Source organism: Vitis vinifera, chromosome 13 (assembly GCF_030704535.1).
Source record: "Vitis vinifera cultivar Pinot Noir 40024 chromosome 13, ASM3070453v1".
Lineage (NCBI taxonomy): Eukaryota > Viridiplantae > Streptophyta > Magnoliopsida > Vitales > Vitaceae > Vitis > Vitis vinifera.
Window position 1 is genome coordinate 28500506 of NC_081817.1, and position 18642 is coordinate 28519147.

An 18642-nucleotide genomic window follows, 5' to 3' on the forward strand; every position below is an offset into this window, starting at 1 on the left:
ACTATGCAAAGAGGACAGGAGGGGAAAACTTAGTATGAAGTCAGTCCACAATTCCGTACGTCTTGGCACTTAAGTGTTCTTACTAGTCAAAGAAATTTAGGGGTTTTGAGCATTTTTGAGAACCTAGATCTTAACAGTAGATATCCTAATAAAGAGAAGGTGGGCAATTGTAAAGATAGTGAAAAATTAACTAATCACATCTCAATACATTTTCTATTGGTAGTCTTTGGTTTGAAAGGGGTGTTTCCAACTTTGAGATGTCTCATTTGCTAGAGATTCAAATAACAAAGTTAAAAGTAATTTCGACTCTTATATCAGTTCGGTTTTAAATATTAAAATCAAATCCAATCGGTCTAATTAATTTTTATACATCAAGAATTGAATTAAATGAATTTAGAAAGAAAATGAACCAAATTTATTTAAAAAATAATAACTGATCTAAAAATCCCTTCTTCTTTTTTTTGTTAATTTAGACTAAAACAAAATCAAAAACCATAATGGAATATGGTATACCAAAAGGCTTGAGTAACAATATTATAACAAACTCTTTAAAAAAAAAAATTTCAAAGTCATGTGATTATAGCTTGATTTACTATAAACGACGATATCATTAAAGGTAAAAAGTCAGGCATGCTTTGACGAATCAGAAGCTCCCTAGACTATGTAAGGGCTTCTAAGGACGATTGTAAAATTGAGAATAAGGATGTGATGCATTCCATCCATAAACAATACATGCAGCTAGTCAGCACAACTTCACCCTAAGTGTATATACCTCCCATAAATGCATTCCATCAAACCCCATGATCTCCGAGCCCCTTTTTCTACACATAAAATCTTCCATGAAACATCAATCTTGTTCGCAGAAGAAGGGCATGCTTTTATCTTTCTATCCCACCACCTTGTGGTGGTCCAGTCCCATCGCTTTGGTCCCCTTTTTTTTACTCTCTCCATTCAACAACCCACATTGCAACATAGAGAAATCAGATTGAAAGATCCACATAGAATCAAATCTTAATATAGTTTTTTTAATATGAATTTCTTTTCCTTTTTCTCCTTCATATCCAAACGAGAGACCTGTAAAAAGCAAGTTGATCACACCTATTTCTAATCACAAATGGAATCTTATGGTGTAGAGATTCATATGTAAACATAAACATACTATCTATTTAGATGTGCTCGAATGATCCCATTCTCATAATGAGAATACATATAACCCTATTCTGGTTTGGTCCAGTATGGGATGAAATTATAATCATGGGAATCAACTCAATCATCTGAGATTATAAGTTCATAACCCTAGCCCATACCCGTTAAGAAACGGTTGGGATGGGAATTGCATTCATTTGTAAGGTAATACCTAATTCCTAATATTAGAAAGAAGTATGACTATTGAGGAGCTCTGTTTGAAGCAAAACTCAATCTTACATTTTTTTTCTTGATTCCCAGAGAGCTCTATTTCAATCTAAACCCAATCCCCCTACTACTATAAGACAAGAATCAACCTCTCTAAACATATTACGACTCCAATACCATGATCAAACTCTCCTTTTCATCCCATAGAAACTCTTAATTCAAAAGAAACTCAGTCCCTTTGTATTTCAGGACTCCTCTTCAGTGTCCAACTTAAAATACGCAACTTTAAACTGCATTGTTTTTGTAAACGGCTAAGAAAATAAAATATGCCAATGTGGCACAAGCCACATCAGCTAGGCAACAACACCAAATATAAACAAGCAGATTATAAATCAAAATATCTAAATAAGCAGATTCCAGAAACCAAACAGATGCCTTAAGCCTCTATTTTTTTTCTCTTTCTTGTTTTCCTTCCTTTTTTTCTTTTTTTCCTTTTTCCATTTTTATGTCAAAAAACAGAAAATAATCTTCAACAACCAATCCATCCCCTATTCACAGATTGCAAATCTAATGGTATATAACCTTTGGATACTTACCAAATAAAAAGAACTGAACAAAGAACCACTACCCATTGACCAAAACCCCCAATTTGACAAAAAGAAATGAACAAAAAAAGAGAAAAAAAAATATTTAAGTGGGGAAAGAAAGGAAATCTAATCTTTCCCCATACTCCACTTTTTGAGCCTCTAACCTGCAAGATGTTCTCCGTCACGCAGATAAACAATATTCTGATGAAAAACAGGTTTTTCAGGTTTTGTTCATGGGTGATCGAACTTTGGTGTGATTGTGAACGGCGCGAGCTTTAAGGGCAAAAGAGTAATCTTGTGAGCTATGTGGTACCTCAATTTCCATCTGGCTTAGGCTCTGTTCGGACATAGGTGAGGCTACGAGCAGTAGGAGAGGGAACACTGTTGTTGGACGCTGGAGCACCACTCTCAGCTAGAGTGGGCTGAGCATCGCGCTTCCACTGCAAGCTCCTTGCACCAAGCTTAACTGGAAGGCGGGCCCTAAATGCACCAGGGATACCTCTTTGGAAAGGAACTCTAGCAAACCTAGCAGCAGCAAAGGGAGAACCCCGGGCAATGCGGGGCCATGACATGCCAGGAGCGGCTTCTTGATGGGTAGAGCTTCTCTTCACAACCTGCCAAAAAATAAAAAATAAAAAAGAACAGTGTCAGCCCACAACTTGCACCACCTAAGTTATGAGCACAACAAGCAGATTCTAAGCAAACTTTTGAAAAGTACATGCTTTTGCACTGCCAACAAATCTAATGCAAGGAACACAAAGACTGAAAATACTGCATTGATAGCTCTTGCTACAAGATGTCAATAACATCACGGTCCAACCACATTTACAAGAAGGAAGTGTATGGAAGTTCCCTGCTCATTGCTGGACCTCTCCCATATCATTATTTACCCCGTCACTGCTCGAGTCTTACAAAATCAAGGGTGTCTTAGCAACTATTGCACTTATAGTGCAACCCTCCCCATTGTAAGTGCCAAGCTTCTGATGGCTTTAGACCATCTGGTCACTTGCTTTGAACCAGCTATGGTGAAGGGATAGAATGATGACCAATTGATGATGTTTGTGTAAAGCAGAATGACAAGCCTATCATTTGCTTATCCATCACGGGATGGCCCAGCGCCTGTGATCCCTATTGCTTTCATTTTTGGCGTTTCTTAGGTGCTCCTTGAGCCTATTGAGGACACTTTGGATGGATAGTGAAAGCAAGAAGAGGGAAGTTGGAACACAGCCCCACTTTGCTCATTATGGATGGAAATAAATAGAAAAATCATTGATGACTAAGAATGGTTGGAGTTGCCATTGAACAATTTTTTTTATACAAAGCCCTTATTTGTGTGGGATGGGAATCCCTTAGGCTATGTTTGTTTCCTTGAAAGTAGTAAGAAAAGAAAAAATAAATGCTAAGAAAAATAATTTTCTAATGTTTGGTTTCATTATGAAAAATACAAAAAAAAAAAAAAAAAGTCAAATATAATTAAAATCGGTTAGAAATTTATACATTTTTAAATTATTTAATTTTTACATAAAAGATAACAAAAAAAATGAAATGAGTAAATAATAAATAAAAAATAATTTATTGACTTTTAATCTATCTTTTATTTTACTTCACTTTTACTTTTCTTCTACTTTTCCTCTCTATTTTCTTTCCTATGCATTCTCATTTCAGTTTCTTTCTTGGTTTTATTTGGGTAATCCATGTATCTACCATGATTCCCTTTTGGGCCTTTGAATATAAAGGCTCATGCTAGGCAGTTCAAGATTTCGACAACTTAGACTATCTATCAAACATTGGAGTAGTTCTCTAGTAAACATGCAATGAAAATCATCCTGAACAAAAATATCATTGTTCACATGCCACAAGCACACAAGCACAATTATAGGTATAAGGCCACCATTTCTACCAAATGAGAGCAACTGGTATCTTTAATTTATACCTTGAGAATACGTGACATAAAGGAGGTGCCATCAAGAGAAAGAGCATGTTCTGCAGCCTCTTTTCGCATGAACTCTACATAGGCCGACCTGCTTACACAATGCAATTTAGTAAAAAAATGTCAAGGAGAATGTGTTGTCATGAGAAGTAAAAGGAAATATTTACACAAGCATGGATGTGAAAGCAAAGCACAAGCAACATCTGAAACACTCTACCCCTTTGGTTGCCCTGTAGCAGCATCAGTTACTATAATCACTTTTACCACTTCCCCAAACTTATTAAAATGCCGAGAAAGACTATCCTTGGTTGCAGCAAAATGAACCTGTGGATGAACATAAACAAAAATGTCACATGGGGTCAATGACAAGAATACCCTTCCTTACCTAGAAATAGAAGTTTAGAATGAAGATAAGTCATTACATTGTTAACAAAAATGGTCCGAGAATCAGCATCCTCTAGAGGACGACCAGTAGAATATGAACCTGCACAACCATAAAAAAATTTAAATAAATAAATACAATAGAACTATATCATAGAGATAAGTACAGTGAAGGTATAAATAAGATGCAAAACAGATTAGAGAGGACCATGCTGTCAAAGAACAAAATTGGTTGATAGTAGAAAATAAGTCATAACCCTGAGAGGAACTCGAAAAAAAAGAAAAAAAAAAAGAGAGAAAAAGACAACATATTTTTTTTTTTCCTTTTTAGTTTTTTTCCCCCTTTTTTGGTTTTGCTGCTATATGGAATCAAACCTGAACCACCATTCTATCAGCCCTAACCCTTAAAACTTGAGTTAGGCTTCAAGAGCAAAGGAAAAGTATGGATACACTTTAATCTGATAGAAAACTAACAAAAATAAATTTCAAATTTTTGTCTTCAAACCCACAAAGCCAGCAATTGCTTACAAGCCAGTTCAACACTCACCAGGAGCAGATGGCTGCATCTTCTGAGACTCTCTCTGAGTATCTACAGCAGGTTTTGCCTGTTTAACATTAACAGGCCATCAATATCAGCAATCCAGTACCAAGAATAAAGAACTCTTCCAACACACAGGTGAACACAAGACAAATCAGAGCAGAGAGTAAGAACATCTTACATTTCCATTGCCAACCGAGACAGGGTTTCCATTTGCCTTCATTAACCGCACACCAGATTTGCCAGTGCCTGTCTCATTCCCCTGCACAGGTTTCTGACCATCTACTTCCTCAACCTCTCTTGGTCCCTGATAATGAGCTGGTGGTTTCCATGTATTCACATTTACAGAGATATTCACAATCTTACGAGAGGTGTTTGCTACAGCACTAGGCTGACCCTGATCTATACTTCGCATTGTTCGCATACCTTCATCAGCATTCTTAGCCACACTGTACTGCACCATAAGTGAATCATCACCCTTATTTCCACCAGTTGTACCAGACTGAGAAACATCCATAATCCTACGACCCATCAGATTGACATCATCATATCCTTCATTGTCGGATGCAGAATCAGAAGCCAACCCAGTTTCACTTTCCAACATAGTCACATTCCCAGCATAATGTTCACTGTAGGCACTTCTCTGAAGATGAGTTGAGCGAGTTTTTTCAGGAATTTGTTTAAAATCTTCATATCCTCCATCTTCAGTACCAGTTTCTCTAAATCCAGCTTGTTGGTCACTGACCTCTGATAAATCCATGCCACGAGGCCCACGACCAAGTCGGTCAAATACATTCCCGGAGGATCTAACTTTTATGACATCCTCAGCAGCTTCTGCTACAGCTTTAATTGCAGTTGCCATGGCACTTGGCATTCTTGCAACCGACTGAAGTCTCTGAGGACGGTCATCCAAGGATGAGTCTCCAGTGGATGTAGAAACTACAGAACGAAGACGCTTCAATTTGGGCTCTGCAGCCAAATTAGATGGCCTTGAAGTTGCTACGGCATCTCGCACTGCAAATTGAAGAAGCCGTCTAGGTGCATTAATGGTTGCTTGAGACACTACCTCCCTCTGTCAGTTTTCAATCAATGGATTAGAATATTGAAAAACAATTAGCAAGGTGAAGATTTCTTCAATAAAAATAAGGTAAATGATCCGGACATGCAGCATCATCTGCTTGAATACATCAAATTCTTACACAGGAAAAGGAGTTAGGGGTAACTGGCAATTTAATCAGTAATATCTGACAGCACCTAAACAAAAAATTCAGCAGTGCATTACGGGTACATTGTAATAATGACCTCACATCAACTCAGCTCAACTCAACAGAATCCCACAAAGCTTTAAACCTGAGTATGGAGCATTGATTTCAGTTTTTGACATAACCCTAGAACCTTTGATGGGATAGAGCATTTGATTCAATTTTTGAAAGCTTTTTAGTCTCTCCTTCGTGTGGTCTAGATGTTGTTTGGGTGTTGATTATTCCTCTCTACTGAACTTCATTGGTTGTATAGGGTTCTGTTAATTTTTTTCAGTTTATTTGACCTTTTGGCACATTTTATATCCTCTTGGTGTACTAAGTGTGTGCCACTCTATTTTTGGCATTTGTCAATATATTCTCCATTAGCCTATCATCAATCCAGAAAAAAAAACCTAAGTAGCCTTTGGTTCGAACAATCTTTGTGAAAAAACATAGATCATTTACATGGTATTCAAAAAATGCCTAGTTATTTTACAAATCCTTCATAACTATTATTTGAAAAGACATTGAACATTAGTATCTCTTGTCTAGGGCTGTGCTACCCAAGATGGTCCACTATTAGGGAGAGATATGTTACCCCCAATCTACAAGATATGGACTGAAAAGTGCATAAATGGAAACCATAAAAAGAAAGCGCTCAAAATAGAATTGAGAAATCAAAGTAGAAGAGACATTTTAACCGAGCAGGTATTTTTTTGGCAAAATTCAGCTATGCTTAATGAGGTTATATTTAATAATGACTGCTTTATACCCTTTAGCATCATTGAAAAGAATGCTAGGATGCACATAGATAACTTTTAGGATACCTTATCAAATAAATCATACCAAAAGAATCTCAAGATAAAATCGATGAGGTACATAAATTGGAATGCCCCTGAACCAAGGCAGATCAAACTGAATGTTGATAATTCAGCAGAATGACAATATAGCAGCCATGCTACCCATCATCCGAGATGAAGAAAGATGCTATCAGTAACCCAGTCAACATGATTTGGAAACAAATGTTGGGTTTATTCTGGAAACAATAGCACTTTGTGACAATCGTATTCTAAGCTCTCCCGCTAACAAGAACCTCAAGCAAAGGGGATGTCATTCTCATAATTGATTGTCTTCACAGTGCAAAGTTGCTATGGAGTATATGAATCATTGTAGATAGTAGAGCATGACTTGAACAACCTCAAAAGGGGGCATGAACCAAATAGATGCATAGTATAGAAGTTACACCAGTTTATCAAGAACAAAACCTCTAAGCCAGGCCCCTACTAAACTGTCAATTAACTCCAAAAAAGGTTTCCCATCATAACTAACTTCCTTCAGTTACCAAACAAATAAGGATCTAAGCATAATTTCCATAAAGACAATTCTTTCCACTTAATTTTCTTTGTTGCTCCTTCCAAATGCTCCAAGCTAAACATAAAGGTGTTTCTAGATTCCACAGATTCATGGGCCCTTCCATGATCGTGTCCCCCCTCTCCTAGCCACCACCCTTAATTTATATCATATTGAGGATTATAGAAATCATGTAAGAAACCTAGGTCAAACACCTCTTTTGGGAGAGTAATCAGATCATACTTTCAGCAAATTTAGGTCATGTCCATTGGAGATATAGGCAATGGGGCATTGGGGTCTAGCTTCCAGGAGATTTGTCTAACATCTCTTGCAGGACGTTTGTGGTAGTACTGTTCCCCGGTGCTGTGGTGGTACAGTTTTTCCCACAATTTAACAGAATCATCTGTCTTAATTTCCATGACACCCATTATTCTCTTGATAATGAGGCATTACTGGTTACAGGTAGTTATGAAAAATAGGTACCACTAGTTTCAGATAGGAAACCTACCTTGAAGAAAGGTTAATAATTTTAAAATGTGTTAATATTCAATTGGATGCTTAGGCAGTGGTGCAGTGGTCCCTTTTCTGGGTTAGGGTTGGGAAGGGAATGGTGAACACTTTAAACTGCACATAAGCCATGCTTTCCTCCTGCTATGATGCATAACATACCAGGCTCCAATAGGTATTAGATCGAAACTAGGGCTGCAACTGGGGTGATTTGGTCAGGTTGGAAGTCATCCCAACATCATATCAAGATGAAAGGTTTTCAACCTATGCTCAAATTGGGCAGTTCAAGTGGGTTTTCGAGTTTGCATTGGATAAATAATTAATTATTTTTAAACTCTATATGCTTTTAATTGGTAAACATCAATGGCATACATGACAAAACAAGTTTTACAAAATAATGCATCTAACATAAGTTAAAAAATATAAGATACATAGAACTTGGAATGTGGTATTATATGATCATGATTTTATAAAATACAAAAATTATAAAATACATAGAACTTGGAATGTGGCTCAAGGAAGGGGATAGGAATAGTGGTTACTTTCACCGGATGGCTAATGCCCACCATAGGAATAATTCCCTGGATAGGATTATGATTAATGGGGAGTGGCTGACTGAGGATCAAGAGGTGAGGGAGGGGATTGTGAACGCCTTCCAGAACTTACTTTCAGAAGAGCCGGGGTGGAGAGCGGATATTGAGGGGCTGCATCTCAATCAACTTAATCCCCGGGAAGCTGAAGACTTGGAGATGCCTTTTTCTGAGGAGGAAATCCACTGCGCCTTGATGGAGATGAGGGGAGACAAAGCTCCAGACCCGGATGGATTCACGGTGGCTTTTTGGCAAGAATGCTAGGATTTTGTGAAGGAGGAGGTGGTGGATCTGTTTAAGGAATTCTATGAGCATGGGTCCTTTGCCAAATGTCTCAACACTACCTTTCTGGTCCTTATTCCTAAGAAAGGAGGTGTTGAAGACTTAGGGGATTTTAGGCCCATCAGCTTGCTTGGGGGGTTGTACAAACTCTTGGCCAAAGTCCTAGCGAATAGGCTAAAGAAGGTGCTTGATAGGGTCGTCTCAGTAGACCAAAATGCTTTTGTGAGAGGGAGACAGATTTTGGATGCTTCTCTAGTAGCTAATGAGGTGATTGATTACTGGCACAAAAGAAAAGAGAAAGGGTTGATTTGCAAGTTGGACATTGAAAAAGCCTATGATAGCATCAATTGGAAGTTTCTTATGAAGGTGCTTCGGAAGATGGGCTTTGGGTCTTGTTGGATGGATTGGATGTGGTGGTGTATTTCAACTGCTAAATTCTCCATCTTAATCAATGGGGTGCCTGCCGGTTTCTTTTCAAATTCAAAGGGATTGCAGCAAGGAGACCCTCTCTCTCCGTATCTCTTCATCTTGGGTATGGAAGTGCTTAGCACCCTACTTAGACGGGCTGGTGAGGGGGGCTTTCTTTCCGGCTATAGGCTTCGGGGGAGAGGGGGTGAGGAGCTGACTGTCTCCCATCTCCTTTTTGCTGACGACACAATCATTTTTTGCAAAGCTAGAAGAGAGCAATTAACCAATCTAAGTTGGATCTTGGCGTGGTTTGAGGCGGCTTCCGGCCTTAGAATTAATCTTTCCAAGAGTGTGCTAATTCCTGTTGAGGAAGTGGATGAGCTGGAGGAGTTGGCGGCTGAGCTTGGATGCAGATTGGGGGCTTTACCCACTGTCTATTTGGGGCTGCCCCTTGGAGCCCACCATAAAACCTCTTCTTCCTGGGATGGGGTGGAAGAGAGAATGAGAAGAAGACTAGCCCAGTGGAAAAGACAATACATCTCGAAGGGGGGAAGAATTACTCTTATCAAGAGTACTTTGGCCAGCATACCCATCTACCTTCTATCCCTTATCCACATTCCTAAGTCTGTTGCTAAAAGGATTGAAAAAATCCAAAGAGATTTCCTTTGGGGGGGAATCTTGGAGAGGAAAGCCCACTTAATTAACTGGAAGGTGGTCTGCAGCCCTAAGGAAGAGGGTGGATTAGGCATCCGAAAGATAAACTTGTTGAACAAAGCCTTGCTAGGCAAATGGGTTTGGAGATATGTCTATGAGAAGGATAATCTTTGGAAAACGGTGATAGGGGTGAAATATGGTCAAGAGGGGTGTGGGTGGAGGACTAAGGAAGTTTGTGGGTCTTACGGAGTGGGATTGTGGAAGGAAATCATGAAGGAGGCTGATTGGTGTTGGGAGAGCATTGATTTTAAGGTAGGGAAGGGGACTAGAGTTTTGTTCTGGACGAATAAGTGGTGTGGCAATGAGGCGCTTTCTCAAACTTTTCCACAGCTGTTTACCTTGGCGGGTCATAGGAATGCCAAAGTAAGTGAAGTGTGGGACTCTAGCCGGGGTCAAGGAGGTTGGAATCTCAGCTTGGCTAGAGATTTCAATGATTGGGAGCTGGACCAAATAGGAGATATGCTGAATCTGCTAAGGGACTTCAGGACTTCTCCTGAGGAGGATTCTGTGAGATGGAAAAGGGAAGGCAATGGTGTTTTTGGGGCTAAGGGTGCTTACAAAATGCTGATTGGCTCCTCAGCCTGTGACTTCCCGAACAGACGCATTTGGATGGATAAGGTTCCAACAAAAGTGTCTTTTTTTGCTTGGTAAGCTTCGTGGGGGAAGATCCTCACCTTGGATAAGCTTCAAAGAAGGGGGTGGCAGCTCCCTAACCGGTGTTTTTTGTGTGGCTGTGAAGAGGAAAATGCGAATCACATTCTTTTACATTGTACAGTGGTTAAGACTCTTTGGGAGATTGCCCTCGCCGTTTTTGGAGTTCAGTGGGTGTTCCCAGAGTCAGTTAAAGAGGTGTTACTTAGTTGGAGGGGTTCTTTTGTGGGAAAAAAAAGAAAAAAAACCTGGAATTCTATCCCGTTGTGCATATTTTGGACGGTTTGGAAGGAAAGGAATAGGTTAGCTTTCAGGGGGAGGTCGTTAGACATTCAGAAATTCAAAAAAAAATTTGTATGTAACTTGTGGAGTTGGGCTAGGGTGTACATTGGTGAGAAAACCTATTCTCTCTTAGGCTTTTTGGAGTGGCTTGCGGCCACTTGAGGGTGGGCGAGGTTTTTCCCCTCTTTTTTTCAACTCTTTGTTTTGGGCTTTTGTGTATACCCCCTGTATACATGCGGCTTTTTAGCCTTTTCTAATATATGTTGTTTATCTATCAAAAAAAAAATATATATACAAAAATTAGTATCAATTTTTTTTTTTTCTGGGATAGGTAAACTAAGCATATATATTAAAAGTTCTTGAAAAAGGAGCACAAAGTACACAAGGGATTATGCAAATGGCGCCAGAAAGCAAGCAAAAGGAAAAGAGAAACAGCAAACCACAACCCCATACAAAAAACATCACCCTAAAGGCCAGCCTTTCATGCTTGCAAACCAAATCTGATCTCTGCAATCTTATCAAAACCTTGGATAAATTCAAACATCAACTACCCACTGCTTCCAAATATACTCTCCCTTGCCACTTCCTGAACCACTACCTCAGTAGGAATTAAGGTTTCCTGTCATGTTTATATTTACTACAAAGGGTTGATTTTGTTTCATATTTGACCTTGTCTAATTTATTTATTTTTTATTCCATGCATTGCATGTAATGTGATAAAAGTAATGATAACATTTTTTATAGCTAAAAAAGTGTGTGTGTGTGTGTGTGTGTGTGTGTGTGTGTGTGTGTGTAGACATATATATTAAAAGGAGGTGCCAAAAGAGTGATTCAAATCATACAGGAAGTATACACCAACTGCCAAAAGGCACAACCAAAAAAAGGAATGGCTACAAAAAGCAAGAGAGGCTATAAAAAAACCACCCACCCTCAACGAGAACCCAACCAATCAAAGACGCTAAGTAGAGACAAAGGATCATCTTCTATAAACATCTTAGTCCACGACTACAAAATACAAACAAAAGATTTAGCCTTTGGATCAAAAGCTCCCATTTTCAAAAGTGATTTTGTTCCTTTCTTTCCAAACTATCCAAAAGATGCATAAGGAGACTACCCTCCAAGCCTTCTTACACTTTTTTCCCATGAAAGAACCATGTCAGCCTAGAAAGGTCTTTCTAACCAAAGAGGAGAGCACCCCAGACACCCCAAAAAGGGCAGAAAGCAACTGTCATAAAACCTTTGTTTTTACACAGCGAACAAGGATATGGTTTATGGATTCTTTGGCAAAGTAATTATAACATAGACCGATTATAAGTAAAAAAAATCAAATATTACAAGTAATTTAACACAATTTCAAAAAATTTATTATATTCAACAAAAACATTGCCATTTCACATTTCAAAATACGATTATATTAACAAAAGTACATATAAAGTAATAAAATATGCATATGCAAGGCAGGGTTTCGGGTTGAGATCGAGTTGGGGAAGCTTCAACACAAGCACAACCAAGCCTTAGGTTGGGTTGAGATTTCTTAATACAAACTTGGGATTTTTCAAACTGGGTTTAGGTTGGGTTAGGCCAAACCCACTCATGTAGGGCACTCAAAAACTCACAAAAGGTACAAAGAATGCTTCAACAGAAATTTAGAACAAATGTGAGAATTGTGATAAAAATGGACAGAAGGGACAGTTTCAAACTCAGAAGGCCCAAAAAATCTATCCACTAGCATTAATATGCAATTGGAAGGGATATCTAGTGGTAGATCTTGACACTCATAAACATTCACAATTTCATAATGTTTATGAGCCTATAATTCCTTGTTATTAGAAAAAGAGCTTTAGAGGGGCAAAAAGGGGCACCTGCTTTATGTACCTTGAAGGCTTGAGCAGATGGTATACCTTCCAACTTGATCTTAACTGAATTTTACTATCAGACTCTCAGGGCCCACTAACGGTGCCAGCCACCACCCTGAACACCTAACATGCAACTGTAGGACTTTTGAGAATGATGCCTCTTTGTTTGTTTTGAACTATTTGACAAAAGCAAAATTGCATTCAGTGCAAGTTTTAAAAGTTGTTTTTATCCATTCCTTGTTTTATGTGGTCAAGAGATTGCTTGGGAGTGGATTGTTCCTCTTTCTTTTACTTCATTGGTTATATAATCACAATGTACTAGAGCAGTGCCCCCCCTTTTGATTGACACTTGTCTGATGTACTCATTGTTTGTCTATCAAAAAACAAAAGCAAGAAAAACGACTTTGCTTTTGAGATACATAAGCATATTCATCAGCTTCTTTGGCACTAGTTTAGAAGGAATTCCTATCACCGGATTCAAATCCATAGTTTCTTGGATATACCCAATTCCTCAGTTGAGTTAGCAAAAGAAAAATCAGAAACACAAACCTTTGCTTGTTTCAGATCATCAGGTCGATTCCTTTTCTTCTGATTTGGATGCTTAGGAGAAAGAGACCGTTTGGCATGACCAACTTTACGATGAGTTTTCTCCTCAGTTTGGACATGGTCATCCTCAGAACTTCGAAGAGGAGGGGGTTCAGCTCCATCCCTTGCTAGCCCTTTCCACTCCCTATTATGCCGGCTTCTTGACCTTAAAGAGTTTCCTCTTTCAGATTCAGAGTCCAAATGCAGAGAATCATTTCTTTCAGTGTGCTCCCCCAACGTATGTTTCGTTTCAGCTATTTCATCAGGATAAGACTCTTGTGGCAGTACATACAATTGCAGATGGGAATCCAGATGATCCCACAGCCTGTAAAAGGATAAATTGTCAATAGTAAAAATTGACTAATAGCCAAGGGTCAAGCAACTAATTTGCACGACATAAAATTTACCCAAGGAAATAAAAGAATCAAATTACCAAGATACAAAAGAATGACTGTCATCCCCAAGAAATACATTCAACTCATTCCTTGCTTCTTCCTTGCGCCTGCCATTTCTAAGTAAGACGATCACATATTCCTGCAATACAAATTCAGAAGGTGGGAATTTGCAATGCCAAATCTAAACAATAATTTTTTTAGAACAATCAAAATCTCCATACTCCCAAATCTATGAACAAAATTTAATTGAATCCATAGCTAAATTATAATGAACATCACAATCAACATACACAAGAAAAATTCTAGCATTGAACGCACCCTAGAACCCTGCTGAAACTGACAGGGTTTAAACATGCTGAAAACTTACTAAACATACATATAGCCAAAAAAACATGTGTATGTTGGAGGCCAAATAAAAAAATTAATTGCACTAAGCCTCATCCTAGATTAACCTCATTCTAGAACAAGGTAGAACAATGTGCATGTTGGGTTGTGCCTTGTCATGTTTTATTGGGTTTCACCATTTTAACTGCAAATTGAGGGTGCACATGTAAAAATGGACCATTCTATTTGTAAGAACATCATATTCAAGTGGTGGCAAAGGAAAAGTGCGATGATTCTGTTTAATTTAATTGTGCTTTTCATGTGATATATAAACCTATTGTATGAACAGGGCACTTTTCACAATTGGTAAGGTGTTTTTGGTGGATCACTTGATAATGTATAAAGGGCATACAGAATGGACCTATTATTTCTTTTTAAAGTGCGAAGTGGTTGCAAATTCCACTGTGGTTTGGCATGCCTACCACTATCATGAATGGAGCTTGGAACACCATCCCCATGCAGTCTTTTGGTGTATTTGGAAAGAGAAAAACATAAAAATCTTTTAGGATGAGAAAGAACCTTGATAAAAATAAAGTTGTGATATGCAAAGACATCCTTTTCATGGAATGGCTCTATGGGTTAGTGGACAAAGTTTCTTCTTTCAAATCATTTTCCTTGAATATCATGTGAACCTGAATAGTGACCTTTTTCCTGCGATAAAATAGTTATTCATCAAAGGAAACATCTCAGATAAGTAATCCCAGAAATTCTGAGATTAGTTTTTCGTAAGTGTTTAGATGTGTTTGGATGGTGCAGACTAAATGAAAGGTCCTGTCACGGGATGCATAAAAGATGAAGTTTTAAGAATGATTACAGGCAATGCTGATGATAGATAGTTCTTGTATAGGGTTATACATGCACACTCAAACACACACATATAGACAGACATATAGACATATAAACAGATAATAAGGTTGAGCGTTCCACAACCTATATCTAGAACCATTTTGTTAGTACTAGGCTTACAGCACCTAGCTCTGCTCAACTAGATGCAAATGCAAACCCATGAACCACCAATCACCCAACAAACAGCCAACACATCCTCAAACTTGTCCCAGATTCAGTCCAAAGCTTGTCCCAAATCCACCAAAGTCATCCTATTTTAACCCATCTGAAGTCCACCAAAGCTGAGCTGCTTCCAAATGAACAATCAAACTGAATAAGTAACAGTGAAGGCTTGTAAGCAACGTCAAGAATGATCGTTTAACTCCAGCAACCTCAAGAATGCTAATTTAACTCGACAAAGCCAGTTTTTCTTTTCCAAGTCCCTTTTCACATACAGATGAAAATCTAGCCCATGTATGAGTTCGCTTTTTTTCTTCATTATCATCTATTTGACTAGTTGAGACAACATTCGCTATTCAATACTGGCTTAGTAGTGCATCACAGGGTACCTAACCCTTTTCCATGGCACAGTTTGATCCAAAAACTATTATCAATGATGTGTTTTTTTATCAGAATTATCAATGATATGCTTTTGTCTCTAAACTATTTTAAGTCTGTATGTGAAACTTCCTAATTACTCATTCCCCATGTCTCAAAGTAGGTAGTTACTGCTCTTTCTGTCAACCTCTTTTCAGATGCATTACAACTGCCCCCACCTTCTGGATTGAGCATTGTACACAAGTTGCCTACCATTTGTTAGGAGCGATTTGATTTCAATGCTTTATTCCTAATCTCAGAATTAGACAGTCACTATGAAATATAAATGCAACTAAAGATTTGGTAGCAACCAAAAGGAATAAGAAAGGACTCAAAAATATCACATGCAAACCGACTATACATGTTAAGACTCATTGTGAGACATGGGTAATGATTGGAACTCATGAAGTTTCTACAGCTTGAAGTCCTAATATTTTTAGCATTTCTTCTCTGCATGTACAGTGCATATAGTACAGGTACAGAGCTTTGGAACTGGAAATGGACCTAATCAATCCAAAGAAAATCAAACAGCTCAGAAAACAAATCAACGTTAGAAATATGGACCAAGATTCTTTATTACAATGACCAAGTACCAGCTCAAAGAGTCAAAATATATAACTTTTCCAACACACACTGACGAAGAAACCATGCAATGGTTCACAAACATCAACAACATGCAAAGAACACATACCACAAGGGTGTCGTCCGTGTAATCCCCCATGAACTCCTTCAGCTTCTCCTTCACTCTCTCCCTCAACCTCGCCGCTCCATCTCCACTAAAATTAACCCTAAATGTCCGATCATCCATCCGATCCGCACCCTCCATCTCCAATTTTCAGTAACCCTAACTGCTATCCACCGATAAACCACTCTACTCCCAAACCGTGATCTCACTGATTGATGAATGCAGAAACCATGAATAAAACCCTAGCTATTTAACGTCTCCAAAGAATGTGTCGCGATGGCCAAGCATCAATTTTTGGTTTTTTCTTTCTCAGATTTTCTCGGGAAAGTGAGCCAAAATAACATACCCTAACTCCTCTCCACCGCTACAATCAATTTCCCCCTTTTCCCGATCTCACCAATTGAAAAATACAACAACCGATACACAAAACCCTAGCTACTTTACTTCTCCAAAGAATGTGCCCCTACCAATTTTCGTGTTTTTTTCCTCTGTATGAGATTTGCTCGGGAAAGTAAGGGAAACAACATACCCTAACTTTTCTCCACCGCTACAATCAATCTCCTCCGAATCCCGATCCCACTGATCGACAAACACAGCAAACGATACATAAAACCCTATATACTCAACTTCTCCCAATTATCGATTTTCGATTTTTGGTTTCTCTGACATTTGCCGCGATCCCAGTTGGCGGATACAAAACTGCTTCAAAGAATGTGGCACGATATAGGAACTACGGATTTCCGCCTTTTTCTTTCCCCTGTTCTCTGAAATTTTTATGGGGAAAGCGAAGGAAAATATTTTATTTGGAGCGAATTCAATTTTCCAGGAAACCCAAAAAAAGGGTTTGAAAGCGAAAACCCCAGAAATTCCTTCTCTCTGGGGGAGATACCAAATGAGGCATGAAGAGAAGAGAGGGGTTTATGAGTCACTGTTTGGTAACTAAATGGTTTTCCTTTTTATAATAAAAATAAACAAATAAATATTTTTAAATAAAGATAAAAAAGTTAGTTGGATGCTTAATTTTAATTTTTAAAGTTTTAATGGCCATTTAAATTCTATTTTCGTGAAAAAATAAATATAAAAAAAAATCTTATGACCTCTTCAAAAGTTTAAAAAAAAAAAAATCTTAATATCTCTTTGATAATTATTTTTTAAAATAGCATACTGCTTTCTGGTTTTACAATTACTTTTTCTAAACATTTTTTATAGAAAATAATTTTTTAAAAGTACATTATTTTTCAAAACAAATCAAATGGTTTTCTAATTTTTATACACTCATATAAAAAAATTACAAAATATGAATTCAAATTTATAAAATACAAATTTCAAGCAGTTATTTTAAAAATAATTAGCATTTCATGCATATATTGATTTTATAGATACGATATTTTACCATCTTAAATACTATATTTTAATTATGAGTACGCGAAATTTAAATTATGTTTAGAGAGTTTCTATTTTATAATTATTTGTACATATATGTGTGAAAATTCAGTTTTTCATTTTTAAAATATTTTATAGAATTTTTTTTTAAAAAAAAATTATTTTTTCACATATGAGGTTTTAAATAATTTTAAGTGGGGATTGTCTTTTTTTCACAACATTTCTAAAATGAATGTCATTAAATAGACCTTTAGATAGCATTTGATAAACTTGAAAAATTAAATATTAAAAAATTTAAATATTTATAAATGTTGAAAATTATAGTATTGAATTGGTAAAAAAAAAACACTTATTTATTGTAAGGATTGAGTTTAATTTAATTATTTGTTCTTTAAAAATCTAATTTTACATATTATGATTAAATTTATAGAATATTATTGGTTTTTCTTCCATTTGAATATAAGGGCTATTTATCAATAATAGCTAAAAGATTTATTAGATAATTATGGTCTAATTAAAAACTATTTTTTAGAATAGTTTTATGTTATCCAAAACAAAAAACAAGAAAACATTTTGATAATAAAAAAATATTTTATGCTTTCTGATATGATCTTAATTTTTTTATGATTGCCCTAATTTCAATGTCTTTTGTTAACAAAGGTTTATACTCGTCATCCATTACATTATTGTCTGACATTAGATTCAAAAACTAAAGGTGAAGAAAGTTGTTACAAAGATTAGCCAACCCTACATAAATCCAAATACACTACTATTTAATTGTTGGACAAAAACTTGCAATTTCTTTGAGTGTTGGAAGTCTTGATAAAAAGGAAATGGTTGAATATGAGAATTCCCTTTAGTGGTTGGAAGAGAATATAAATACAAAATCTCATGTATTGATGTGGAACATTTTGCATGGGAGATTAAAGAGACCAATAAAATATTTAAATAGTTTATAATCCTATTTTTATTTATTTTTTACCTATATAATATTGATAATGTTTATCATTGTTAGGCATGAACAGGGATATTGGGTGAAGGGGTTGTAATGTTACTATAGAGCAGATGCATTGATTAGATATTTAAGTTCGAACCACGATCTTTGAATTCATATTTCA

General features: G+C 37.0%; 1 protein-coding gene across 1 annotated transcript; it reads right to left on the bottom strand.

Moving 5' to 3' along the window:
* Nucleotides 1-1772: 1772 nt before the first annotated feature.
* On the bottom strand, nt 1773-17076 carry LOC100855398 (uncharacterized). Its single transcript, XM_003633527.4, has 9 exons — nt 16148-17076; nt 13689-13789; nt 13220-13580; nt 4971-5861; nt 4799-4856; nt 4293-4354; nt 4088-4194; nt 3874-3961; nt 1773-2554 (listed from the first exon to the last, which is right to left on the bottom strand). The coding sequence occupies exons 1-9, from the start codon at nt 16280-16282 to the stop codon at nt 2255-2257; spliced, it is 2103 nt and encodes a 700-aa protein (XP_003633575.1). The 5' UTR covers nt 16283-17076; the 3' UTR covers nt 1773-2254.
* Between the last annotated feature and the right edge of the window lie 1566 nt (nt 17077-18642).